Consider the following 27,918-nt stretch of genomic DNA (forward strand, 5'->3'; position numbering starts at 1 on the left):
GGTTTACACATAGCAAAAGGGGTGACCTTTTTTCATGGGACACATGGGAGACAAACTAATCTACACACAGTGATGGTGATCGTAGTGATCTTAAAAAAAGGATGAAGTAAACCGAGATAGTCGTGATCCGTTCTGTGTTCGCGCAAGATCATGCGATAAGTCTCGCTGCTTGTGTTTGTAATGGGGGTTTTTTGTGGTCGTTTTTGTACTTAAGTTGTTTTGTGTTTTTTTGTGTGTTCTCAGCATCCTTGGACAGTGACAGTGACCAGGGTAATATAAAACATCTTAAATCTCCATTCAATAGAAAAGTAACGTTACAAGAAGTACTAGGCTTTAATCTCCAAGGGCGGACAGCTCTTGGTGTTTACTCACTACAGGCGTTTAGTGATTAACGCTACACTCTTTCGATCATTGTGCTTGTTCTTGTTGTTTGGGGGTTATATCCTCATATAATCTTCTCCATAATTACTATCACTACTGTTACTACTGCTGCTGCTACTATTATCCTTCCTTTTATCTTCGATCTCAGCTAAAGCGTGTTTTCTTTCGCGTTATTCCAGAATGACGTCCATGAAAATTTGTTAACACACAACACATACGCACTCATGGAATGAGTACTGACACACTTCGGCCATCCGGGACCGGATTGTTGTGTATTGTTTCGTTCCACTTAGTTTTCGAGCACAGTCTACTGCTAATGTTACACTCGCGCTACACTCACTAGCAGGAACGGGACGTCACACACCGTTTTTAATCTTATTTGTTGATTTCTTTTTCTTGTGGGATTTGCAGTGAATTTTGTTTTGTCTAATACACATCAAATTGTTTTTTTTCCCTAAATGGATGATTTTTAGTATTAACGTTAAGATTGGATTTTTCTTAAATGCATGCAGTTTGTTTCTTTTTTGTTTTTTTGTTCACTCTTGCTGTATATATTGTTTTTTATTTATCACTTTTGAAAAGTGTCTCTCAACATTTTTCCCGTACTAGGACACATCGATCTTGGTATGAAGCGCAAAAAAGGTATTACATCATATTAATGACTCGATGCGTGTTTAATCACATTGAATGAATGCTACTAGTGTTACTGTTTTTCTCCTCTCTTTTTTCTTGCTGCATTATTAGATTTTTCTTTCATTCCTTACAGAATTTATTGCCAATTTGGTTTCTAATCGAGTGTTGTTTGTTTTTCCTTCTTGAAAACTGGTGTTTCATTTTTGTTTCGTTTCGAATTTTTATTTGTTTTTACTTCTTCGTTTTGTTAACCAAATACATTGGGGTTTTCATTTCTCTTGAAATAAATCGGTTGTGCGTAAAGATAATGATAAAAATGTCCAGTGAAGAATTTATTTTTCAAGGTTCCTGTATGGATCCATTGTTAAGCTTTCTCTTGCGTTTAATGTGATAAGATATGTACGTTTCACGTTCCGTTAAGCAAAACTACAGATGATGAGATTGTACAACCAAGATCAACTAGTGTGCGTCACCGGTAGAGAAACAAACCCGTGTATCATAAACGTATCGCCATGTACGGTGTTTACTTATTCGGTGGAATGCATTCCGCCACACAGCGCTCGTGTGTGCATTATATCATTTGAGTAAAATCAGTGTTGTTCTTTGAGAACAGAAAGCAAATATTTGAACTCGCACTATTGTAACGCAGCCTCCTAAAACTAATAATGAATGATTGTACTGAAGTATTTCGCAGGGGGGAGGGGAGTCGAGCTGGAGTCACTAACGTAAGTATATATCAGTTTCTGGCAGTCTTTTAAATCTTCGTTTCACAAGATCCTTTCAATAAATACACCAGCCAACACTATTGGTCAACTATCTAAAGACAATTCAGGGCAACAAAACTTCCGAGTGTCCTGCAAGCACATTCAGCTCCAAACAAAAATAGTAATAATAATGTTTTGACTAGTCAATAGATTTAGCTAACGATAAACAACGAACACACTTTGCTCATTCAAACAAAACTATTTCCATTTCTTGTCTAAACCGAACCAACCCAGTTTGGTAGCTTTATCATGCTAGAAGAGATTATTCGAGCGGGACAAGGTTCTATATCAGCACACCGCCATTCGCTCACCATTAAAGCTTCCACTATGTTACGATTATCGGAGAAGGTGGAACATTATTGACTGGTTAGGGGGCGATTACTCCTTAGGAGCCATTCTCCAACAGTGCATCCTTTTCGCCCTCGCCGAAGTGGTGCGAGCTAGAGTTGGTACTGTTTTTACCGTCGAGCAACGGTGTTTGGGCGTCACTCTCGTCCGCCGGAGTCGCTTCGCCACCATTGTACAGTGCCGACGACCGTACGCTCGATTGGGCCGTTTTGCTGACGGTGGTTTCGATGGTGGAGCTGGTACTGCTTGTGCTGGAGATGGTGTTGGTGACAGCGGTGGTAGTTTTCTCCGAGACGACCGTCAAGGTGCTGCTGGCTTGCTGTTTGGTGCTTTCCTGTAACGTGGTGGTCGTACTGTTGTTGGATGCCTTCATCTCCACATACTCCTGGTTGAGCCGCACGCTGTTCGGGCTGGTCGTACTGGAGGACATCGAGTGTAGCTGGTGGGCAGGTGAGGAACCGTCGGTCGTTGGCGGTGCAAGGGTCGGTGGGCTTTCTTTCGATTCGTCCACCTCCTGGACCGTCTCCATGGCGGTTACGTTTTGCAGGATGGGCGAAGCCGTTGGACCGGTCGGTCGCGGTACCTTACCCTGCAGGTAGTACGTCATCAGCTGACCCTTACCCTTGACCGCTACGAGACCGCGCTGTTCGAAGGTGTATCCGAAGGTTTGCAAAATCTGGCATGTCTCCTCGGTCACCTGAATGGCGCCGGCTTTGCCCGTGCTCTCCATCCGGGACGCTACGTTCACCGTGTTGCCCCAGATGTCGTAATGTGGCTTCCGGGCACCAATCACGCCCGCCGTAATGGGCCCATGATTGACGCCCATTTTCAGTACGAAATGGTTGAAGGACTGCTCGTTAATGCCCTGCAGGGCCTTCTTCAGCTCGAGCGCAAACTCCACCAGCAGGGCAAGGTGCGCCCACCGAACCGATACGGGATCTTCCGGTTTGACGATGCGGGACGGGTTTAGGCCGCTCGCCGCCATGTAGGTGGAACCGATTGTCTTGATTTTGATGATGTCCTGGAACTGGGGTAGCTCCAGCAGCTGGAAGAGCACGATAATGGTCAGTGTGCCGTACGGTCAACCATGAATATCATCAGCTTACCGCATCGAAATCGGAAATGACCTCGTTGAGAAAGCGCAAACACTCCAGCCCCTGGTTGTTGACCGTTTCCTCCGAGTAGAAGTCGGAAAAGTTCGGCATGCTGGCGAACAGTACGCCCACCTCGGCGTAGCTCTGCGAGTACAGGTCGTCGTGCGACCGCTTCCGATTGCCCATGAAGTGTTCCGCGACGTGCATCGGCAGGACGTTGTAGACGAGCGCTTCGTTCCGCCGTCGCATATCGCTGGCCTTCTCCTTCTGATCGATCACCTCCGTCTTCCACATGAATATTACACGATCTACCTTATCGATCTAAACGGAGCGGTAAACGAAAGCGAAAGAAAAGCAACAGACCTTAATTAGTGCAACCACCCAGGGTGGTGGGAGATTAATGTTTGGAATGGCAAATCATTACGTGTCGGGCCAGGAAGGAGAGCGCTATCGTGACGGCAACCAGCAGCGCGGACAGCGTGTAGCGCAGTGGAAAGCTGTGGAGTAGAACGAAACGAAAGTCCCAATTAGCACTAACAACCACACGGCAAGGCGACATGTTGCAGGAATGGCAAGACGGGGGCCTTGTTTCGCGAATGATACACGAAAACACTGGACCTGTTTTCTCGTTTTCCGCCAATACGTACACGTTCAGAATGCCAAAGTCCTCGTTTCGGAATGCTTCGTCCAGGTGGAAGATATTCACGTAGCAATGGATTGCTGTTTCGGAAGTTCCATCGGGGTCCACCGATTGGCGATGGTGGCGAAAGATGGTGAATAAGATAAAATTATATCAGCAGATGTTGTCTTGGGTGGATGTGTGGAACTCAGGTGATTGGGACAGGTGTGAGGAAGGATAGAATAAGGATAGGCGAACTCCACCGGCGACTACAGAGATGATGGGTCAAGAAGTTAAATAGGTTTTCTCATAGCTCACGTCGATTAGCATGAGCGCGATTGTCCCTTTGGTGGAAGGGTTAAGTGCAGGTCGTCCTCCTCAGCATACGGACACGAAAAGTAGGCAGATAACCAAAGCGTAGGCACGCCCGGTTGGACGGCTGGTCTTCGCCGAACCCGTAAAGCTATTACTTTTTAATTAGTTTGTGCTAATGATGGTCAGTAGAAATTATTCAGTAAAGTATAAATCCCTGTTTGCCTCTTCGCTTGAGCACTTGGAATGCAAACCCGGGACGAAGAAACGAGGGCTTCGAAAGTAAGTTGTGGCGAACAAAGCAATCAAAAGAAGCATGCAGAACAGGATGTTGCGGGCAGGTGGATTACTCGGGGAGTCGTTGTGTGGAGTGGAAGATAGATAGTTTCCACCGGAAGCGTTCCATCTTGCAAGACATTGTACGTCCCACACAAGGAACAATGGTAAACGCTGTTGAATATTGCAAAACGGCACTAATCTTGAGGTTCTTTTCATTCCAAATGCACATCCTGTTTAATACATCGAGTCGATGGGTTGCCCACAGGCCAGAAATCGTCCTCCGGCTACTGCAAGAAGGACATGAATAAATTTAATCAAGCGCCACAAAACCAACTCAAACCCGGGAAGGCACAATTGGCATAATAACTTGCACTTGCAACATTGCGTATGTGAGACCGATTTGCAGACGCTTGACGATTTTCCAATTCCGCCGAGAATCATGACCTCACGTCCGGATGCTTAAATGCAGTAAATGACGTGTGTGAATGTGATCCTGACCAACATCATCCCTTCGCTTTGGCACGTTTCAATATGAGGGTTGTGGGAAGGGGAAGTTGGGTTTGCGGAAAAGGAGCACGCCGAAGAGCAGAAGCATAAGAGAAAGGCTGTATTTACCGGTTATGATGATCATTAATAAAATTTTGCTGAGATGCGATAATTGCGTTATGATTGAGGTGGCAATTAGTATTAAAACGGTATAGTTACTGAAGTACGACGGGAATAGACACACGCTAGCCGGTTCCATCTCGGTCGAGGCGAACGACACGTTGGTAATGTTGAGGCTTAGTGGTGTCCTGTAAGAGGCCGCCAGCTGTACCGGGATTTAGTGGTGAATTAGTATGCAAAGCATGTCGATCGAAAAAAGAGAAAGAGAGAGAGAGTTATAAAGAGAATTAATGTTTATACCACTATAAGTCGTGTTTATCGTATGAGGGTACAGGATTTATTCTGAGCGTATCAAACAGGTTGTTGGTCCAAAGATAAAGAATAAATCTGTCTCAAAAAAACGTTTCGGAAGGCTCGTTACCATTTCGTGTCGTCGTAAACTCTTGTTATAGATATGGTGAAAAAGTTTACTCGACAGTACTTATTCTGAACAAAACGAAAGGGTTTGAGGATCATAAACCGTGTTGAACAAATTGGCGTCGTATACTGGAATAGTTTGACATCTCCAGCAACAATAGCTCGTTAATTAGAACTTTTTGAATATAAATTATATATTTTTGGCATCCGAAATGGAGCTCCATTTTAGTAAAAATTAAATCTATTTAAGTAGCGGATGGAGTAAGTAAGGGCATACACAAATTACTCTCTTTAACGTTCGATTCTATTAGACTGTGCCTGAATGGAGACGCCTGGTGTTTTACCAGTTCAAGTACAGGTAAACAACGTCCAGCAAAACAAAAGGTGGATTCAACCGCCGTAAAGTATGCAATCACATATTGCCAATGTAACAGGTCGACTGATAATTGTTTGGGCTAACACATAGATCGTGCTAGTAGATTTAAATCCATATCATTTTTAGTTTGTACCAACTCTGTAACGAATTCTGTTCAAATGCAATAATCAATGTCCAAGAATTCGAAAGACTCGTTACCATATCGTGTCGTCGTAAACTCTTGTTATAAATATGGTGATAAAGTTTACTCAACAGTACTTATTCTGAACAAAACGAGGATCATAAACCGTGTTGAACAAATTGGCGCCGTATACTGGAATAGTTTGACATCTCCAGTAACAATAGCTCGTTAATTAAAACTTCTTGAATATAAATTATATATTTTTGGCATTCATAAAGGAGCGTCATTTTAGTTAAAATTAAATTTATTTAAGTAGCGGATGGAGTCAGTAAGGGCATACACAAATTACTCTCTTCAACGTTCGATTTTATTAGACTCTGCCTGAATGGAGACGCCTGGTGGTTTAACCAATTCCACTGGTTAAATATCAAACTGCAGGTAAACAACGTCCTGCAAAAAAAAAAGGTGAATTCAACCGCCGTAAAGTATGCAAACACATAATACTAATGTAACAGGTCGGCTAATAATTGTTTGGGACATAACTGGGGAAACTGGGAATAACAAATAGATCGCGCTAGTAGATTTAAATCCATACCATTTTTAGTTTGTACCAACCTTGAAAAGAGTTCTGTCAAAATTTGACAGCACTCGGACAATAACCCAGTAGGCTAGAGTATTTTGTGTGATGCAACTTGGGTAATCATCGAACAGAAGGAATTTCGCGTGATGATAAAGTATTAATTTTTGAAAGGTAAAAATACAGTTGAAGCCAAAAATTGGCTTGATGAAGAGTTTTTGGACACTGCTCCACCAAACTCAACCATCAAATATTGGTATGCTAAATTTTAACGTGGTATAATGAGCCCTGAAGATGGTGAACACAGTCGACGCCCAAAAGAGGTGGTTACAGAAGAAAACATTTAAAAAATTCACAAAATTATTAAAAGCAACCATTATGTGAAGTTGATCGAGATAGCTGACACCCTGAAGATGTCTAAAGAATTTTTTTGTAACATATCATTCACGAGTATTTGGATATGAGAAAGCTCAGTGCAAAATGGCCAAATTTGACCAAAAAAAAATGTTTTACTGTCAAAGGAAAAACAATTATCAGCCCACCTGTTATATATGGTCTATTGCAATTGTTTTACTTCCATTTTCACTCTCGATTTACTCCATAAACTGATTGAATTCCAGTTTGGGTCAGCTCGGAATAAGCCCACACAAACTGGTTTAAATTCTTGCCGCACGGAGATCGATTTCTTATCACGAAGTTTATCTAAATGCAAACTGTGTTGCGGCTAGCGTCCACCAAAGCGTCGGTAAATACTAACTTCCGTACCAATCGTAAATCGTTCTCCCTTCGGAGCTGCAAACCCACCCTGTGGGAGTGCCGCCGAACCGCTACTTACCATGTCGCTCACGTTCGATACGCCCAGCAGCAGGACGATAATGATGGCCGTAGATTTCCGTAAGCTGGTACTATCGTTGTATCGTTTGCTGTTTAGCGTGATGAATGCCGGTAGAATCTGCAAAAACAACAAAAAACCGGAAAACCGGAGTTCGAAAGTGTTAAGCGAGTTTGTCATGGATGGGTAGCAAAGCACGGCACACAGTGTGAGGCGGCACGAGAGTGGAACAATGCAATAAAAGCTAAAATCACCCTCTAATTCTCTGTGGTGTCGTTTTACAATGCTTAAGCTCTCCGCTTCTCGGTGGGGGTAAGCCTTTGGGAGCGGGAAAATTCTATTACAGGATTACCGCACCAGCCACTGGCTTATTTTGTATGCAAGTTTCTTTGACGGGTGACGGGTTTGATCAGTGCATTGAAAGGCTTGAAAGGGGCTCACCGGGAAAAAAAGTGAGCAAAACTGAAATAAATCACCAGTACAGAGCGGTGAGGGCTCAACGCGGTATTCATTCGGTGATGGTGCTCGGCGAATGTGAATGAGGATATGCTGAGACCTGCACCACCCCATCCATCCTTGCTACGATAAGCACGGGAAAAAAGGAGGAATGCAGCGGGAAGTTATTCTTTTTCCATCACAACCACGTCCACGATTTGCATTTGAGTGAATTATTTCCCTATTTTTTGTTGCAACACCAGCAGCAGCAGCAGCAGCCGGACGCGTGCAAGTAATATGAAAGAATACCCCACGCGCACCGTCCAGTGGAGATGATTTATATGTGCTCGTTTTATGCAACGCTTTCCACCATTACTGTGAACGTTGCTCAATTTTTACTGCGCTTTTCAAACAGACAGACACACACACACACCCACTCGCCTCTCGCCACTTGTTTGAATAGATAAATGGTGCAAGAAAAATTACATGCTGTTCCAGCTGCGAGATTTCAACTGGCGCAGAAGGAGTCGTTCGAGGAATTGGAAAACGGAACGAATAATCACACTGTTCGCCGTTTAGGACAAAGGCTGTCAGTACGCCCGTTGGAAGGAAGTGAATGGTCCGCAAAACTCTTGCACCCGATAAGGGATAGCGAGAGAGAGACAGAGCGCGGAAAGGAACCGTGACGCACAAAGGGATGTAGCGCGAAAATGAGAACAAGTTGCCATGTCCGGCTGTCGTTTATCCTTTGCACTATATATTGTCAACTGGCAGCACCTCCCGTGTGACAAGGTCCCGAACGGTGGCCATGTTTTCTTTTCCACTCACGCGGTGTTTCGCTACCGTACGGGTATCATCGCCATTGTTCGTACCAAATGATCGTCAAACGATTGTTCCCCGTTCGGTGGCGTGATGCCCGGTTCGCTCGATGTGGTGTAAAATCGTTATTTATCGTTAGTAGCATGTTTGGTGCATTATTCGATATCATTTTTTTTGTTGTCCACCGCCTGCCTGCTTCCCATGCTTAACGATTGGCTGAGGTTAACCAGCTCGCTCTATCAGCGACAGCGACATATGGTGCGTGGAGCCATAACGCGAAAGCGATTGAAAGTTTACGACAAGAAAAGTTTCGAATCGTTCGATTTTATGAGGCATCCTTTGTCTCCGCCGCACTTTCTCGCTGTTGCGAAGACGTTGAGCGTTACGGTCACTTTATTTTAAATTAATGAGACTGAAGGAAGTTACCCGTTCCTGGGGGAACTCGCCGTATCCGATGGGTGGGATCGATCGAAATCGTAAAGGAAGTGGAAGTGGGTGTTAAAAAGAGAGCGAATAAAAAACCGATTCTGACACAGAAGTAACTAAACGGATGTTTAAACGATCTTTTAGTTTGCTCTTATTCTGTTGGTAATTAAGTACATTTGCGTTTGAATTCTGAAAGTAAAGTGCATGATCTTTGAACATTTTAACATAAAAGGCTCTTTTATTTGTTGGGATTTTGTTAATAAGCTGCCCTAATTAAGCTGTTGCTTTCATTTAGTTTCTAGCGTTTACTAAGGAATCTTGAACTTGTACAAGAGGATACTCACCCCGGTAAGACTTTCGGCAACGGAAATGAACACCATCACGAAAATAATCACTAGTGGCGGTATCACAATTTCAAAGTGCACCGCTGTCCTGCATTTAGTCGAGGAAACCCGTTGGTCCATTGGTGGTTGCGTTGGGGAAAAAAGGACGAAAAACACAGTGACAAAAGTCGTAAAAATATATCCAGCCCTTGTGCGGCAGGTTACGGGCACGGGAAGGTCGGTTCCGTAACTAATTAAAGTAGCCACATTGCTCACGATCAACGCCAGCAACGGGCGACAAACAAGTCAATTCGTTCCGGAGGCGTGGTACCGTACCTTGGAAGAACCAACAGAGCGTACAGGATGGCGACAAACTGTACCAGCAGGGCAGCCAGGAGTGGTACCGCACTGTGCGGCTCCCGGTACTCGTTGTAGGCCGTCTCGTGCGTTTTGTCGTTGAACGTGAGGAAAATGGTTGTATCCTTGCTGATTTCACTGTGCCCGTCCCGGCTGACGAGCTCCTTGCGAAGGCGCATCTTGTAGTCCTCGGATGCCTGCTCGTCCTCCAACGTGTCCGTCTTGTCATCCGTGCCCGGTGTCGATGGTTCGTCACCGCCACCACCGTTCGCTTCACTACCGTCCTGCCGCATAGGATGAGAGCAAACGCAAAACAAGAATTAATGCCACATCTAGCCCCGGTTCGGGTGCCGTTCTTCCGAAAACACGAGCGAAGTGATGCAATACGAGTTCTCGGGACCTTCAAAGACAGGGCGATTGTAGTCGTTTGCAGAAGATAACGCCTGTTCCGACCAATAACCAATGAGTGCAGCTGGGGGTGGTTTTGTTTCAAGCGTCGACGACACTCGAAGGGCGCGCGTGGAAGCTGTGGCCATGGTAACCTGCAATGAAAATTAATTGCCCAACCATTCGGTGTTCCCCGGTCTCTTTCGAAAGCTTACCTTCGGGTCGTCCTCCTCGCGGAAGATTTCCGATGGTCCGTCCGCCTCGATGACCACATCCTTCGGATCGGCCGAACCATTTTTGTGCTCCGACGGGCAGAACTAAGCCGAAGCATCCCGGTACAGTTGTGCGAGGAGTCCGCAGGAATGGGTAGCGTGGAATGAAATACAAATAAGAACAATAGCCGTCAGCATCATTTTCGGGAAAAGATTGACTGGCAGGGAAGGGAAATGAGATCAGCATCATATTTATTGGACAGTTCGTTGTGATATCGCCCAAAGCGCAGGAGGACAAGTTCAAAAGTATGAGACACAAAGATTTATTAAATTCTCGCGAATAGACAATCGTTGTACTTTATCACCGATACGGTTTTCGACTATGGTGTAATTAATTTTCGATAGAAAACAACATTTATTGTTATTTTTAGCATAATACCAACGTTTGTCACTCGTTTTTCTAACTGAAACTAGCAAATGTTTCAAGATATGAGTTGAATTGAATAATATGTCATTAGGATTGCATACTTTTAGGCAAAAAGATGAAAGCCCCTAAAGTTATGCAATTATATTTCGGTACACTGAAACTAGATGTTTTAATTCACTTTTCAAAACTATGAACAAAATATGGATGTGAATTCGGTATAATTGTATTGCTTAATTCGTCCTTCAAGCGAAACAACTTCTGACCTTCGGGGATGTGGGATGATTTGTACCGTTCCATGCCAACGGCCACCGGGTGACAATGCTTTTCTGTACGTAATTGCATTAATCATGAACTGTGGACGGCGTACCGGAGAGGCGGTATGTCTCGATGAAAACTAATGGACTAACGTCTGGGACTGTCTCACGGGACACATATACTGTCCGCTTACGTCGTTAAGCCTGTCGTCGTCGTTTAAGGTACACCGGTCACAGGGGGGGTCTGTGTCAACTTCGGTGATTTGGGAACAGTGAAGCTTTCGAACCATAAATAAGCCTCACGAAGTACAAAGTCCTGCCCGTGTCCTTCGCCCCTGGTTCCGCATCGGTAAGAAACATCTCAATGAATCCTGGGTGACCCTCAAGGTTGAAGCTTTTGTTGGGCTGTGATTCGCCATCCAAGTTAAGCCATCATTCCAGCACGCTCGGTTTTTAAGATTGTCCACATAGACGTTAAGGTTGGGCGGTTTTTCAAAAACCAACGTGTCATGTTTGACATTGCAGCAGTACTTAAATTGGTGCTTCAAATGAGGCAAAATATCCCACATCGTCGATGTGGTGTCTTTGCGAGCGGACACTTGCGACAGTCGCTTTTTGCGGTGTAGCACCACGGAAATGTTTTATGTTCAATTTCACACCAAACGGCGAGACGATGCAGGAGCGGTTGCATGAGATTTGTTGATGCTTTCGTCTTTACGATGTGCTGTGGAAAAGTTTTTGCGAAAGCGCCAAAACCAGCTTCAACTCTCCATCAAAACCATACATTCCTCCTCAATGCCGGTGTCGGTGTGCGCGTGCATGTCAGGATCGTGTCGAAAGCATTATCGAATCAATTGATGGTTGAATGAAAATGTGAAATCAAATTCCGCTAACAGCATTGCCAGTGCCCCGATAATGGGCACACTTCAAGCGCTGATGGGATACGATGTTTGGGTGGAAGAAAATGGTATTTTACAGCCTAGGAATGTACTTGGTTGGTGGGAAGATTTTCCACATTTTGCCTCAGCCTGATATGCCGCCGAAAAGCTGGCAGTAGCAGTTTATAGGCGGCCAAAGGAAATGTGATAAATGGTACCGAGTTCATGCGTGCTTACAGTGATTAGATTTCTGCCCGACCGTGCGATGATGCGCGCTTCAAGCATATTTATGGACACGCACGAATGAGCGCAGCAGGTGTAGTGCGGAGCGGCACCATAAACCCACCTAAACGCAAACGATCTTTGCGCGCGTGGGAAAAGTTTTTAACCACAGCAAAGTACGGGAAAAAATCATCCATCTTGTATATGATAATAATTCCTTACCGGTTTAAGCACCTTCGCGATGAAATACGTCTTAAGCCCCGCTATACGGAGGGCCTCCTCGCGCTTTTCCCCATAGGCCGGCTCAACTTCGAACTCACCGTTTAGGAAGCCGAGCGTTTTTTCCGACAGATGGACACGGCTGTGTGGAAAAGTAAACGAACAAGAATGAAGGGAAAAAGTTGGACAAATCGGGAAAATGGTATAGTATGATGAGTTTTCATTTGGAATTATTTTCTTTCGGCTCGCTGGGAGCTTTACCGACACAGCAAATCATATTGCAGGCGAAGTTTTTTTTTCCTCTCTTTTGTCTAATGCTATTTGGTTAGGATATTACGATCTTAAACGTTAAGCAAGTGGCGTTTTGGTAAAACGAAACGAATAAACGAAAAAAGCAATTTTGACTCTTTTTCTCCCTGCCGGGGACGTAAAAGGAATGCGAAAAGAAAACGAAGTGTTTGATGAGTCAACCTTGGGAAGAAGGAAAGCAATGCTTGAAGCTCTTTAGCATACATAAAAAAATTGGCTGGTACTGATTAAGATAAGAAGTTTAATGGATCCAGCTCGGGGTGGAAAGAAGAAAGTGTTGAAACAAGTTGAAATAGCGAACGGGACTTTTTTCTTCGTCTTTACGTCCATTTTTAACTCGACTATTAAAGTGGATTGATCTTTGGCAGAAGAAAAAGCTCTTTAACCTTCACACGCCTCTTCCCACATCGTTCCTGCTGTCCTGTTTGCTTGGAGCGGCAAACCCAGGCATGGAGTAATTTTTCATCAAGCCAATCGATTCGGGAGCGATTTGCGATTCGTTCCGGGAGCACGATTATGTAGATTTTCCCAAGGCAAATATCCGTCCCAGTTGGGGAGGGATTTATCCAAGGAACAGGGGAGTATTGGCCTGGTTTTATTTTTCTCTTACCCAGCTTTGCCGCTCGATTCCATCTTGTTCGCCAGCTCGACATCCTTCGAGTAAACGTCGAACTGCCATTGCCGTTGGCCCAGAATTCCCGCCAGCACTGCACCGGTGTGTATGCCGACGCGCATATCCACCGGTGAGTTAGTCTTCTGCTGGACGTACCTGCGGGGTTCGCGTGAAGGAGATTCAATAAGCAAATGCCACGGCATGGAGCGGTGGACTCGTGTCGTGCGGTACCTACTTGATCGCTTTCACCATGGATAGGCCCATGTGCACACACAGGACGGCATGATCCGGCCGCTCAACGGGGGCTCCACTGATGCAGTAGTAACAATCGCCCAGAATTTTTATCCTCAGCTGTTGATATTTCTGCGGAAAAAAACGAGAGGAAGAAAGAAACTGAGCTCAAGGTAAAGAAAACAGTGTGCGGTGGTAGGCCTCAACGTGCAAAGTTCGTCAAAGTCCTCATAAAAGTCTACTTGTCTAACTAGTTCGAATCCACTTCTGGTGCTAATACTCGGCGAGTAAAAGAAAATAAAAGGCCCCAGAATATAAAGAAAAACTTTTCAACCGTCCACGAGTGGCTCCAGTTGTTCGAAAGCGAGTTGGATGGGTGATGACCGAAACGTAATGCTTTTTCCATACACTTCCGTCGGAGTCTTTTTCCCTCGTCCGGAGACTCGGTACAGGAAGTAGAAAAACGGAACTGGGGGAGGGCGTAATAGAGAAATGAAACGAACGAGTCTCCGCCTGGATGATGTGCTTTTGTACTGGGTTTATATTATGTTTTATGTTCGTTCGTGTCTGTCCTTCCCGTAGCGTACGTGTGACATAAATATCCAGATCCAGATCGTGTGGATTCCGTCCCCCAATGTCTGTCCGGTGCAAACAAAAAGCCCATGTGTCACGGTGTCTACGAAATTTAATTTATGCTTCAACCCAGTCGAAGACACATCAGACAAGGAACAACGATTCCCGGTGCACAGACACACCTACTCACACACAAACCGTCCGGAAGGTGGCAAGAAGCACTTGCATACGTACCTCGGCGAGTCGGTCGAAGCGAGCAAAGAGTTCGTTGAGTATCTTCACCAGATCCTGAGCCGAATAGGTGGACGAGATGGCCGTGAAGCCGACGATATCTGCATACAGTATGCTGAAAGGAAAAATGCGACAAAAAACACACATCGTCTTATCATGTCTTATCTTAAATGTGGTGCTAATGATTTTCCGCCGCCTTTGACGAGGATGATACGTTGATACGACGTTGCCTCTGCATATAGTAAGGATATTTTGTTTCAATTTAAATAAAATTAATTGTTTATTCATTTTTCATCCCATTTCTCTCTATCAAAACATTCGGACATGTGTTTTCACTCTCATCCATCGATCATGCACGAAACCGTGCATTGAACTAGTCTGAAAACGCATGACCTATGATCGATTGGCACGCGGCACCTACGCCCTCATGCTGTGCTAAATTTAATCATCCTGCCATTATAGCCATCTCCCGCATGGAGCATGGTTTTTCGCTAGGGGAAAGAATCCCCGGCCGCCCAGTCTCTTCGCTGGAGCACACTGGACTAAATCATGCCGCACGACATTCAAAACGTAACGTGCTAGTTAAAACCGACGGCCAGCGGGCGCACAGCGAAAACCGAAACCGAAGTAAGTGTAGCGAGCCGGCACTAATTTGCTAACGACCTGTTTGTGTTGCCGCTCGTGTTTTGCGTGGAGATTTGGCAAATAAATAAACCAGACCGGAGCGGTACCGGCAAAACATGCTTCACCCTTAGCATTATGATGAACAAACAATCATCATTTTTGGGGTACTGGCAGTGTTTGCTCAGGTGGTTGGATTACGATAGCCGGCGGGAGTAACGCAAGATACGACTGGGAAACTTTTCCTACCGGAGAAGAATTGTAGCAGTGGGTTATTTTCGACTTTCTACACCGCTCTGTACGCGCTCAGGCTGAAAGGAATTTAGTGCAATATAATTTGAACCCCTTGACTCCATTCTTCCAAGCACCACATGGAGTTTGGTGTTATGGTGTGGAAAAAAGATTTAGCTATTTTTCTTAATTCATCTCAACAGTGGAACCGTTGTCAATCATTTGGATAAAGTTGGTCCATTTCAGACTCGATTGTGTGAAGCTGACTTTGAGAGATTTGGAAAGGGTTTTACTCATTAATTCAGTTGGAAGAGCATTATAAAACATTTATCATGTGCATGATGGATTATTCAGATTAAAAATACATTTTTCATGTGACTTATTTAGAGATTAGGAATAATGTTATAGCTTTATATCAAAATTTGACGAATTTGACTAGACTTTTCATTTTGTCATTAGAATTGCATTACTTTAGGCGCAATGGTCGGTTTTTCAATTAGCCTCAAAGTATGCAATCTGTGTAACATCATCTTCTCTTTCCCCCAAAAAGTTAGCTCAACGACCATGTTTTCCTTGTTTAAGCTCACTTTTGAGTCTGAACACTATAAAAAATGCATTTTTTATTAAACTGTTTGGTACGCAAAATTGATCTTCCCTGCGTCGCCCAATCATCGGGCTTACCACAGCTTATGTGCAGCCTCCGCAAAATATTTTAGCATCGAACATTGAACTTGTTTTCCGTTATCTTCCGCTTCCAGCGATCGTACGTAAGAGGATTATTGGAAAAATTATCAACTACCAGCATGCACCACATCGTGTCACCTTCAGGTACAGCTACCAAAGTTTTTTCTTTGGGGCTAACTATTGACGTGCTAGCAGGCATTGTAGAGCTACTGCTACTTTGGCAACCTTTTCCATCATTCCAATGCTTCCTATTTTCGGGCCTTATGATGTGCCCTACGGGCGTGGGAAATAGTATTGGGTTCGGCGTGAATGCACCATCGGTTCCCCGTTACGCTAGCGCTACATGCTGAGACTTGCGGTTTTTGTCGGTTATTCATACCGTTGTTATACGCTTAAGGCGAAACGTAGCCGTACGCATGCAACGTCACCCGTCCACGTAACGATAGGGCTCAAAACCGCGACTGTAGTTTACTTGCGGCATCGTGTCCCATTGTGATAGTGCTGCACTAAGCAGAATAGCCAAATGGCGGGTTTCGTTCTATAAGCCCAAAGTGCAAAGTAAACTTGCTCCTTTAGCTCCAGAACGTGCTGCATTCGGTGCTGCACGTTGGCATTTAGTGCAATGCGAGAAGAGGTAGCATAGTTTGTTGTGAAATAGAAAGCAGTGTACTCCATGATGTACACATTTTATAGGTAACTTTGCAAGAAAAGATCTTTTCTTTTTAAAAATTAATCCACGTACCCGACAGAACTCCCAGTCAGCTAATATAAAATTCAACGGACCTGCAGGTAAATTTAGAACATCATTTCTAACCGGTTGCGAAGGTGTAACAAAGATATTTGCCTCATTTGTCATTTAAATCACCCTCAGCAATCACAACGATAAAATGAGTAAGGCAATGCGACCGAAAAGCTACCGAAAATAAGCTTCCAAATCGACCAACCGGCCCGGTACACAAAAATCCTGGCGAAGATTTTCCACCGGTCTGAGCACGGAGAGACAAATTGCCCACCAGACACGTGTAATGGCGCGTGGGATGCCAACGAGCGCTAACCTCCAGAAAGTCTTGGGTGTTAGCAATTTTTATTCCTTCCCAGAATCACTCACCAACAGTCAACCTCACGGTGGGGCAAGGCAATGCACGAAATTTTCCCACTGTGGCGTAGAAGGATAATTTAATTTTCCGAACAAAACTTCACCTCATGCACCTTCGGGTGCTGTTTGTGTGTGTGCCGTCTCCTTACAATCGTGTCGCAATCATCTTGGGCGAATGAAAGCATCGCGCGCTGCAGGAAACGCTTCCGGGGAAGATGATCCTGGGAAGAAATACGTCCGGTACCTGACATGACTCCCGGCTGTACACATGGCCGTGGATGGTCGGTTTCGCACCAGGCATGTGTATCCGCCTGAAGGTATGCTTTTTGCTGTTTGCAGAGCGCACAAGCGCGAGGTTGTTTCCTTTCTTACTTTCACAGTCACTTGCAGACCCGCAGACTGGTGGGAAACGATGGAGCGTACTCGTTCGGAAAAGTGTTTTTCACTTGACAAAAGGTCCAGGCGCGCTGGCTGGATGTTACCGCTGCCGCTGCTGCTGCTGCGGTTCTTCATAACTTATTAAACAAACAATAGCAGGAGATGCTGTCGCGTGTAAAGGTGCGCATCGGTGTGTTTCCTGTTTCTTCCTCTGGGTGTGTGTCTCGGTGGGTTTGTCTGTGCTACACCTCAGTCCCCGCTAAATTGGCCGTTCCATAAGCAAACAGTGACAACATCCGGCTTAAGCAAGGCATGCTGTCATTCGTTGCCTTGGTGCGTTTCAACCCATGGCAAAGTGTCCCTTGTTTTATACCCAAACGCAGACACACAGCTCGCGTCTACCAAACGCCGTAGGAGCTTTTCCGTGTTTAAGCGTCACTTCAATTAACTTGGGGTCCAAACCGATACGGGGAAAGGTTCAAAACTTTGCAGGCACCTAATGATTACACCATCGGAACCTCGCCACGTTGAGAAACGGGGCTAGTTGTTATTGTTCGCCGAAAGTTCCCGAAACGGGTGTAATTAAATTATTTCTTACTTAGGCGGGTGCGCCTACTGCGATGGCCCGGAAAAACGCATGACAGCTGGGAAAGATAGGGGAGCAAGGGATAGTGAAATTGTCACATTTAAATTGTGTGTCAAAAACCGACGTAACAACCTCATCCACTTTGCCCACGCATGCCATGAGGGCATCCAATTAAGCTCGAAGAACTTTACAACGTATTTGATCGATCGGACCACAAATTTAACCGGCAAGTCAATAAGTCACGAACCATTGAGGACGTGTCGAACTCCTCTCATGTTCCACCCGGTAGACAGACATGTTGGTACGTACGGAAATGCTGATATTTGCTCGGTTACAAAATAAATATGCTGTGCAAATTGCAAAACTGTAGTCGTTGCATTTTTAAACGAGTGTTAATGTCCAAAACGACTATCAAGTGAGGAGGTTGTCTCTCAAAGTGTTTTATTCATATCGCTAAAATTGTTGTCAATTGGACGGAATGGTATGTTCTACACATATTGTGATACGTATGTAAAACATAAAATTTAAAATAAATTATGCAATGCAATGCCCGATACGCCTAAATTCATGCAATATTCAGCACAAAAACTGGCCTGGTTTGCCCTGCCGAACAGTTTGTTTCCGCGAACCATTGTGAGTTTCTTGGTCATTCTGGTACGAACAAACAAAAAGGGAATGGAACAGATTTGTTTTTACTCCCATCCGTTCCGACAAAAAGGATTATTTTCATTGCTGAAAGCAATCCAAATGGTACGGATCGTTGTTTCAGAACGAAACCAAAAAGTTGAGTTGCAACGGATGTAATCCTTTTTCCACACTTCGATTTGTAAATAATCGGGAAGTTCCACCGCAACGGAGACCCAAGGGTTGTTTTAGGCATTGATTGATTTTCCTCGGAAGGATGCTAATGCGGTACGAGTCGGTGCGTGGGAAGCCGGCCGGCAACGAGGTGGAAATCTAGTTAACGGGTTGATATTTGAAACTGAAACAAAATCCAGGCTTCCGAACTGCGACATCGTGGATGGCACGATTCCTTGCACAAAGCACGGTCTGCTCGCTTGAGCGAAAGAATTTCGATTAAAATTAAAATCAGCTAACGAAAATGACGTAAGTGTTGTGAGAGCACAAAGGAAAGCGATGGAAATAGAGTCACCCTTGCTGCGAGTTATTCGTCCCTTATCGAGTAACAATTCCATGTACATCACCCCCAAGGGGTCCTGATTTTCGCTCCATTTGTTTCCTCTTTCGGTTGATTCAAGAGCTTGGGATTTTTCCGAGCAACGAAACATCGCATACCGTCTGTTATCAAATCTGCCACAAGAAGACAACAGTGGTAGCGTTTACCATCGCTTCAATCTCAGCCCCCCCCCCCCCCCTTCAACGACAACGGTTTCCATTCCTATCGCCCAAAACACGGAACCGTGCTTGACGATCGCTTGTCAAAACTTGCCGCCATGTTTATTTACTTATGTTTCATTATTATGATTTGTTCTTCGATTTTCCGGCTTCCCGAGCGTGGCAGTATCCCCCGAAGCGTTGGTATGTTTATTTTCGTGTCGAATTTTCTTTGAGTTGAAGATTTCGTTGAGCTCCCGCGCGTGGCCTTTTGTCTCCCCACCCTGTGAGGGGGGGTGGAAAACCTACCTCAACTTGCGTTTTTTTTGGCGTGAATTATTTTGCTCCTTCTTGCCTTCGGATGACGCAATCGACATTCAAAATCGTGGATAAACAGCGTTCCGTGCCCTTTTTCCCCCTTCGCGAAGACAAAAGCCACCACAGCACGGAGTGTGGATAAATGCGCTCGGTGCGTTTATCGTTCCACACGGATCGGTTTCGATTGGTCCGAGTGGGACGATTACACACGCATCCACCGTACGGTATGCGTTATATAGCCAGCACGTGGCAGAGGTCGTGCACTTGCCCTTACCTGACGTTCTCGTGACGACTCATGTAGATTTTCTTGAACTGCTCCGAGTTGGTGGAACCGAGATCTTGCCGCATCTTGACCGCAACATGCTCGGGTAGCACCGACAGTAGCAGGCGCTCCTGGGAAAGGGTTTGAAAAAGAAGGGAAAATTAAATTAGATTTGGCTCGACTTCGTTAAGAAAATTTCCATTCATACGCCCGCCTGAACCTGCACGTGAAAGTAATCTGCATTCTTACTTCTGCAATCTGTTCTGCATTGCCTTAAACTTGTGTTCTTCTGCTATTTTTCCCACTTCCTTTCTTCGATTCGCTTCACTTTCCAACATTGCATTCAATTCAATTAGAAGAAATCCATTCGTATTGCCGACGGGTTAAGTACCGCTAAAGTAAACTAGTTGGGAAGTGCTTTCGCCAGACGATACAACAACTTTCCCTCAAACAAATCTATTCGCGCAAACCGGACGAGCGTAAACGGACCAACTTTTGTTTTACGACCCTCTCCAACGCAACCGCGCGCTGTGACGAATGTTCAAACCACCCCCCCCCCGGCGACCGTGGTTAAGAAAAACAGTTTCAAAGCGGATGCCGATGCCAAACACAATATCAGAACCGTGTTTTCAGCCGTCACACCGTCACAATCCTTGCGCCCAAACGTGCCCAAAACTGTTTCCATTCCATCACTGTCGCCATCGAATCGCATTCTTGTTTCAATTTCTAACTGCAGTAAAAAGTGTTGACTATTTACGGACGTCCGGAGCAGACTTATTGCCCGGGGGTTTGCTCGCTGTGTGTCCCCAGCACAAAGTGTGGGGAAGTATTTTTACGAGTCTCGCACAAAGTGTCCGATTAATGGGACGCTGTATACGGGGCGACCTTGCGTCGAATAGTTGAAGCGATGTGTTGTTTTTCTCCGGAAATAGATGGAAAAAATCGGCCAGAATTGTGGGTATTTTTACGAGCCGTGTGACGAAAGTGGAGGTGAAATTGTTTCACTACTGATCCACCTTTGTGTGGACGTAAGCCCAAAGGCATGGGAAAGCTATGATGAGTTTAAAACGGCTGACGCAAAGTCTACTGGATTGAAATAATTAAAAGCTTCACGGTATCTCACGCTAATTGGCATGATTGACGAGTTTGTAGATTGACGCACCTAGAAACGACCTTTGACATATGCCGAAACGTTTAGGAGGGTTAATGAACGTTTAATGTCAACTTCAATAGCATATAGTTGCGTAAGTTCCAGCCAAGAAAAATATGTTACTGTTATTATTTAAGGCAAAATCAAATCATTTAAGTCACAATTTTATGTTAGTGTAACTTAATAAAGTTTTGAATATCAATTTAAATTTAATTGATCAAAAGTTATACTAACATTACACATATAACTTCTCTAAACACCTTATTCAGCAAATAATAAATGACTATAATTCATCGGCCAATTGAAACATACATAAAGAATAACATCATTCTTTACAAAACACATGCACGTCAAATCAAATATTTAAATCATTCGCAACTTCGTCTGAATCTGAATCAAACCGAATCTCGAACGTACCCATATTGTGGGGAAGAATAATAGATTGCAACCCATTTCCCATGCCGATCACTGACGGTTGGGCATTGATGGATTCGGTTGCATGAAGCTTCCCGATCGATCGTAACCCAGCTGTTGCTTAGCTTCCTACCACGGCCGATTGTTTCTTCGAAAGGCCAATGCAACCAGAGCACACGCATACGCAAGCATTACAGGCATCATTGTAGAGGCACAGCAGAACAATCCCACCCCAAAACGGGAGTCGTTTCGTGTGCTGACTTATTTTTTCGTACGCTTCGGGTTCGTGTTGGCTTGCTTGAAAGCTTGGTTGATTTATTGCCCCTTGCATGTTGCCAAATTTGGCCATACGGCATCTGTTTTCCCTTTCGAACTCGTGGGAGCCCGTGGAAATAAGAAGCTGAAGGAGTAATGCCGGAGAGGACCGGCCTACAACAAATGTGGATGCAACCCCGCCGGGTGGTCGTAAATCAAGCCTCAGAATGTTGGTTGGCTTATGATTGATTTATTTTAAAACCTCATTCCGGGCTGAAACCGAAGCTTCCGTAACTCGCACACGCACACACACCGGACTGACACTACTGACCTGTTCGGCTGACTGCTCCTCGATCAGCATCTTCACCTCGAGACCTTGCTTCGCCTCGAGAAAGGCTCGTCGTTGTTTCACTTCGGCCAAGAAGTAGCACAGCAGCCCGATAAGGGTGGCGGCAATCAGTAGAAGCACGTTAGCCACTTGCTGGGGAAGAAATGGAATACAGGTTCTTGCATTTATTTTTAAAGAAGACGATTGAACAATTTAAGAAGAGAGGAAGGAAAGAGATCTCCATAAGGTGGGATATTGAAACCTGTCTGCTTACCTGTTCCCAAAAATAGTTCTCCTTCTTGGCCAGCCCGATAATTGCATTGACGTAGGTGGCGAACGAGCCGAGCCCAAGCAGAATCCCGGTGTACTTCAGCAGCACTGGCAAGGTCACGTATACTAAAAAATTAAGCAACACGGCCCATCCGAGTGAATCTCTGGAAAGTGGAAAAGAAAACACCATAAAATATTACCGATCTTTTGGCTATATTTTGATGCTTTACCGAGGCAGGGTTGCCGGGATAAGAGAGTACTTCCTAAAATAAAGCGATAAAAAGACACAACCTTTGGCGAAAGAAGTTCGGCTTTCACACCCTTCGCAGCGGCCCTTCGGTGGCACGGTGATATAATTCCACCAGGCAATAATTGGGTTTGGGATTTGAAACTCCGGAGGATTTCGTTTCGGCGTTGACCGTATTCACGCAATCTTTGCGTTCCTTAAAGTTGTATGGCGATATGGAGGAGTGGGTCGAAAGGGTGAAGGTTACACCAAGGCTTAACTGCCTTTGCATTAAGTTTGATTATTTTTGCACTTTTGCAGGTCCCTTTTTTTCTTTGCACGAGAGCTCTGAAGGATTCGAAGATTCGAGCAGGGATGCTATTATGAATGGTTTAAGATTATTCATTGGAAAGTTTTGAAATTGTTGGTGAAGTTCGGACACCAGTTTGGGGATCTTAGTTGTAGAATTAGAATACGCCTAAAGATAATGATTAATGCTGTTTTGTTCTGTTATAAAATATACAACAGGGAGTTGACTTATTCGCCAAAACAGTAAGGGTAAGATGGGTTAGAAGATGAACGAAATATCATTCAAACCCAAGGGTATATTACCAACTTTTGAGGATAGAAGATAGATAGAAGGAGACGTACTTTACGTGAAAAATCAGGCAGAATTTCCTTTCAGAAAAAAATCGATGATTTTGAGCATTATTTCACGTAAAATGATATTAATAGCCAATCGTTTATCATACCTCTTCAGCTTCAGCTGCCTGTGCGAAAAATCATCTATATTACTGTGTGAAAGCACTCACACCATTGCTAACTAAATTATCATAAACGGAAAGCTTTTTAGACTATCAGCGACTCCCACCTCAACACCTATTGCCCATCGGTGCCAAAACAACTACCGTAGCAATGAAGTAACGTTTTTTTCGTCCAAAAAATAGACGCTGGAATGGAACGGAACGAAAGAAAGAAAACACACACACGCACTCACCGCGTACCAACAAATTACACACACACACGACCAGTTCCCGGGAACGGCCTTGTGTCCCCTGTGGACGTGTTTGTTCACATTTTGCCGGAATACGCTCGCACCATTTGCCGGATAATTAAGTTTAAATTAGGGAGTCTCCGTTTTGGCATTGGCATGAATATTCATTTACATTATTTTGACGAACCGCGCATTACGACGGGGAGCTAGTAATAGTGTGCCAGGCCAATTTGCTACGCGCGTGTGTGTATATGTGGTCGGTATGTATGATGAAATGGGCAAACAACCGTACGGAACCATTTGCACAAGAACCTCGCCAAAATGTACCGAGCAGATGATGATGATGATGATGATGGCGTTGACGATGGGATACAGTTACAAGCGCACTGTCAATAAAATTAATGGACTCACTTTTCGTTCGAGAAACAAAAACGGGGTAAACATGGGTTGCACACGAACGCAACGATGAAAGCACATTTTTCATCCTTTTAAATCATCCTCTTATCAGCGTACTCGGCCGCGTCTTTCCATTTTCCCGCAAAGGATCGGTTGGAAAACATCGAATGTGGGTTGGTGGCGCTATTACCGATGGTTGATACGAACGCTTGTGTCAATCGAAAATTGATATTTGCTTTTCACCTGGCAGATTGAGTGCTGTGTGTGTGTGTGTGGGTAGGTGAGCAGTAATGAAGGTGAAGGGATATTGCGCAGGGTTTAATTTTCGCGTACGATTGCACCCCAAACCGGTGGACATGTCGCGATGCAACAGCTTCGATGCATACCAACCGAGTCCCGCAGGGGGTATGCGCACGTACGCAATCTAAGCACGCTTATGAAGCATTCCGTTCTGGATGCAATACCCCGGAATATTCCGCCTGTGGTATGACTTTATGTATGCGTGATGAGCTTTTGGAGTGAAATTGATTTGACAACCATTGGGAAACAGGAAGCAATTTCTGCCTCACAATCGATTGCAATCGACTGGAGGGCTGGGGTTTATTAAATGACGCTATGTTTGGGGAGTAGCGGAGTGGAGTGGGACTGCAAATTGATAACATTGTCCCGTTGTTTCCTTATCGATCGTTCGCTCTAATCGAAACTGCCAGCTTCCTGCATGACGGGATGAAATAATTACAATTTAGCTACAGTACCGGGTAATGAATTTTCCAGCGCAAGCTGCAACAGGCACAGGCAGGACATTCACTGGGAGTTCACCAGTTGATAGGAAATTAGGCAAATCTGGTGCTTCACTGGTGCCGATCCGAGTGGAAATGGAAACAATTTTCCATCGGTCTCCAATTTCCGAGCACTGTGCAGTCTGTGAAGCTGTAATGATAGCACGTACAGCTATAAGCATCCGAAAATGTTTCCCTGCGTGCGGCACGTGTGCTCCATGTGTCCCTGTGAGTAATTCCCTCAAGCTGAGCTTCCTGGAAGCAAGGGTTTGTTATTTTCTTAAGCCACTTATCCACTCCACAATCCCCTGGCTGACCCGTTTTTGAGGCCATTTTAGAAGCTGTCGTGTGCTCTCGTTTAGCTTTAGTGAACCGTACACTATGGCAGCTCTCTATGGAACACAATCTTATTTGTGCGACAACAATGACGATTGCCAGGAATTCTGTCCTTTGCTCTCTGCACGTTGCCATCTTTTCTTCCGGGCGGGGGGGAGACCATGTACACAGGTTCATTACGTCGTTTGTACGTTTGTTGCAGTCGGTAACACACTGACGACGACTGACAGCGTGTTAGTATGCACGGAGCAAGAAAAATAGAGAAATCATGGCTGCTGACTTCCTACCACTAACGATACCGCCTTTACCCACCGTAGGAATTGATTTGATTGGTTCGGTCGACTGCATTTCCTGCTATTGCTGGAGGTGGAAAATTCTTCATCCCCATTTCCTGCATTCGGCCCAGCCCAGGCATCCCAGCGCCCAGGATCAAATAATGCCAACGTAAACGCAAACAGTGCAGCAGCCAGCTTCAAGAAATAACAGAAAGAAACCGAGAACAACCAACAAACAACCCTCGCTTCGTTCAACCCATGAAAATCGCTTCATTTACGCTGAGCTTAAAGCACAACGGAGAAGAAAAGAAATCAGTGAAACACTTACCTGGGTGTTACCGAGCCTTTAAGAAAGAGCTGCAGAAAGAGCTGCTTAATGGCGAGCAGCCACGCCAGATGGGGTGCGATTTCCCATATGACGCCACGGAAGCGACCCCGCCCGCAGAAGCGCAACACGATCGCCAGGACGATGTTGATGGTGAGGAACACGCTGGTGACGGCTGGTGGACGTAGTGTAAAGATAAGAAAACGGGTTACGATTAGATTACGTACGGGTACACTTCGCTTGGTAGGATATGTAGGTGAAGTGGTTTTTCGTTTTTGGATCAACGAAGGAAAAGAAGCAATAGAAATGCAATTGGCCGAATGCGATCGAACGATTTAAGATAATTAATGTTGTGATGTAGGATGGAATGTTTGAATTGTAAATCAACTGAGTAAGAGTAAGTAATAAGTAAGAAAAGAGTAAGTAAATATGAATGATCTATAGACCTTAAAAGATGGCCTACAAAACTAAAAAATGGCATTTCTCAACAATCGAACAAATAATGATTAAAGGATAGAGGCCATAATTTATCATCCTGCAGGATTTTTTTGATTTGATGACCGATGCCGCTTGTAGACGGCGAGGCAAAAGTCAATTACTGACAAATAATAATGTTACAAAATTACTAACTGAATTGCCGATCGCTGATAGGGCAGCAGAAAATTTGTAAGTAAGTTAGGGTGGGATCAAAATAAAGTTGAATTCAAAAAACAAAACTCGAACTTCTACAATAATTTATTTTTATATAAGTCCAGTCGTACGACTAAGTCCTCATATTTTAGCATTCACCAGCGCAAGTTGGAGGAAGTCGTACGTATAATGTACATCAAACGAGAGCATTTACGAACATTATTTAAGACAACTACCACAACCGAAAATATGTACACAATACCCGTCCTAAAATTGGAAGCAAATATGGAGAAATTTACACAATAGTAACATGACAAGCAACCAGAAAAACCTTTCTATATAATTCACGGAAAGGTACACAACAACGAAACACTCAAACGAATGAACATTAAAAACTCTGAATTATGTGAAAAATGCAATGAAATAAAATCGCTAGAACACGCAAGTACGCAACCTGTCCCATGCTGAAACAAAAATGGGAAATTTTTCTAAAATTAACCAATCAATCCATTTGCACAAAAGCTCAAAGCTGGGAAGAACTAGTTTTCCCTGATACCACCAAGAAAAGAGCGATTTTCAAACAATTTATTAATTACATAAATGCAGTTAGTCAAAATCCTGATTTAGACATAAGTGAGGAATTATTAAGTATAGAACTTTAGACTAAGATATTTTATATTGAAATACAGTTTTTGTTTAAATCTTTAAAAAAGGTATAATGTATCTAGAATGTATTTAAAAAAAATAATATAACAACACAATATGTCACTAAATAACATAAAAACAATAGCTAGAACAAGAATTTAAATATAAACAAAAGGTGAACAATTTGTTATGAAGAGAGAGATTAGAGTGAAATAATACCTGCATGAGTCCAGCTAAATTGTAACATGAATTCCCTCATCAACGATAATTCTCACACACTCTAACTGTGACACATAAAAGGACAACCTTTCAACAACTAAAAGAGCACAAAAAAACTCCTCCTCTCTGTCAATGCCCCCTTTTACTCAAAATGCTTATTTTTTGTTCATAAATCTTCTAATACCATCTTGAGTGCGCAAAACCGGATCAAATAATGGCTGCGTAATAATTGGAAAAGTTTTGAATGATAAGAAAACTTCGGCCCATCCCTCTCCCGCCCGTCTCCATCTTCCATTTGTGCGGGTGCGAGGTTAAAGTTCATTTCTTGCATTGCTAAAGCTTCATTTGATCTGCAAGACAAATATTGCCCAGTCTGTGCTTGTGTTTTGTATTTTCGTTTCTCGTTCAATGGCGTTTGGGGTGGAGAGAAGGTAGCAGACGGAGTAGTTGGTTGCAATTACACCTACCTATGCTTTCCACGCTCTGTCCCTGCGGTACCGCAATGGCCCAGATGTCGAACAGGATCGAGGCGATCAAATAGCAGGTAAAGGCGACCCGCTTCTGCTTGAGCGCGTAGCTCTGGTACAGCTTGTCGAGGACGGCATCGGGCAGCAGCACGCCACCGCCAGCAGCCTGATTGATGCCCACCGTCGTCGCTATCGTGCCGTCCATCGTTGGGTCCGTGGGGCGTTTCGTTTGTGATTTTATTTTTCACTTTTCACTCACTCACCCTCTCACAACCCTCCGCTTTGTTGTGTCTTGCTAAACGCTCACCTTCACGCTGACACACACTCACTCACACACACTCACTTGCCACTCGTGGGCTGCCTTGATTCGTTTGCAATATCGGACGAACGATGCACACACAGCATGATTATGCTACCCACCGC

General features: G+C 44.4%; 1 protein-coding gene across 1 annotated transcript; it reads right to left on the reverse strand.

Moving 5' to 3' along the window:
• Positions 1-1,734: 1,734 nt before the first annotated feature.
• Positions 1,735-27,700, reverse strand: LOC128302096 (adenylate cyclase type 3). Its single transcript, XM_053038822.1, has 18 exons — positions 27,496-27,700; positions 25,538-25,709; positions 22,208-22,367; positions 21,937-22,086; positions 19,799-19,917; positions 14,279-14,390; positions 13,476-13,603; positions 13,238-13,396; positions 12,322-12,460; positions 10,322-10,423; positions 9,699-10,003; positions 9,384-9,471; positions 7,363-7,479; positions 5,046-5,241; positions 3,868-3,940; positions 3,645-3,717; positions 3,233-3,541; positions 1,735-3,171 (listed from the first exon to the last, which is right to left on the reverse strand). Exons 1-18 carry the CDS (start codon positions 27,698-27,700, stop codon positions 2,164-2,166), a joined length of 3,615 nt encoding a protein of 1,204 aa, XP_052894782.1. The 3' UTR covers positions 1,735-2,163.
• Positions 27,701-27,918: the final 218 nt, after the last annotated feature.

Source organism: Anopheles moucheti, chromosome 3, assembly GCF_943734755.1.
Source record: "Anopheles moucheti chromosome 3, idAnoMoucSN_F20_07, whole genome shotgun sequence".
NCBI lineage: Eukaryota > Metazoa > Arthropoda > Insecta > Diptera > Culicidae > Anopheles > Anopheles moucheti.

Coding starts and splice junctions, on each gene's coding strand:
- LOC128302096 (XM_053038822.1), bottom strand. CDS start 27,700: ATGGACGGCACGATAGCGACGACGGTGGGCATCAATCAGGCTGCTGGC. Junction 19,918..21,936: donor AGGAGCAGTCAGCCGAACAG/GTCAGTAGTGTC, acceptor ACCCTTTCCCAG/GAGCGCCTGCTACTGTCGGT. Junction 14,391..19,798: donor AGTCGTCACGAGAACGTCAG/GTAAGGGCAAGT, acceptor TTTTCCTTTCAG/CATACTGTATGCAGATATCG.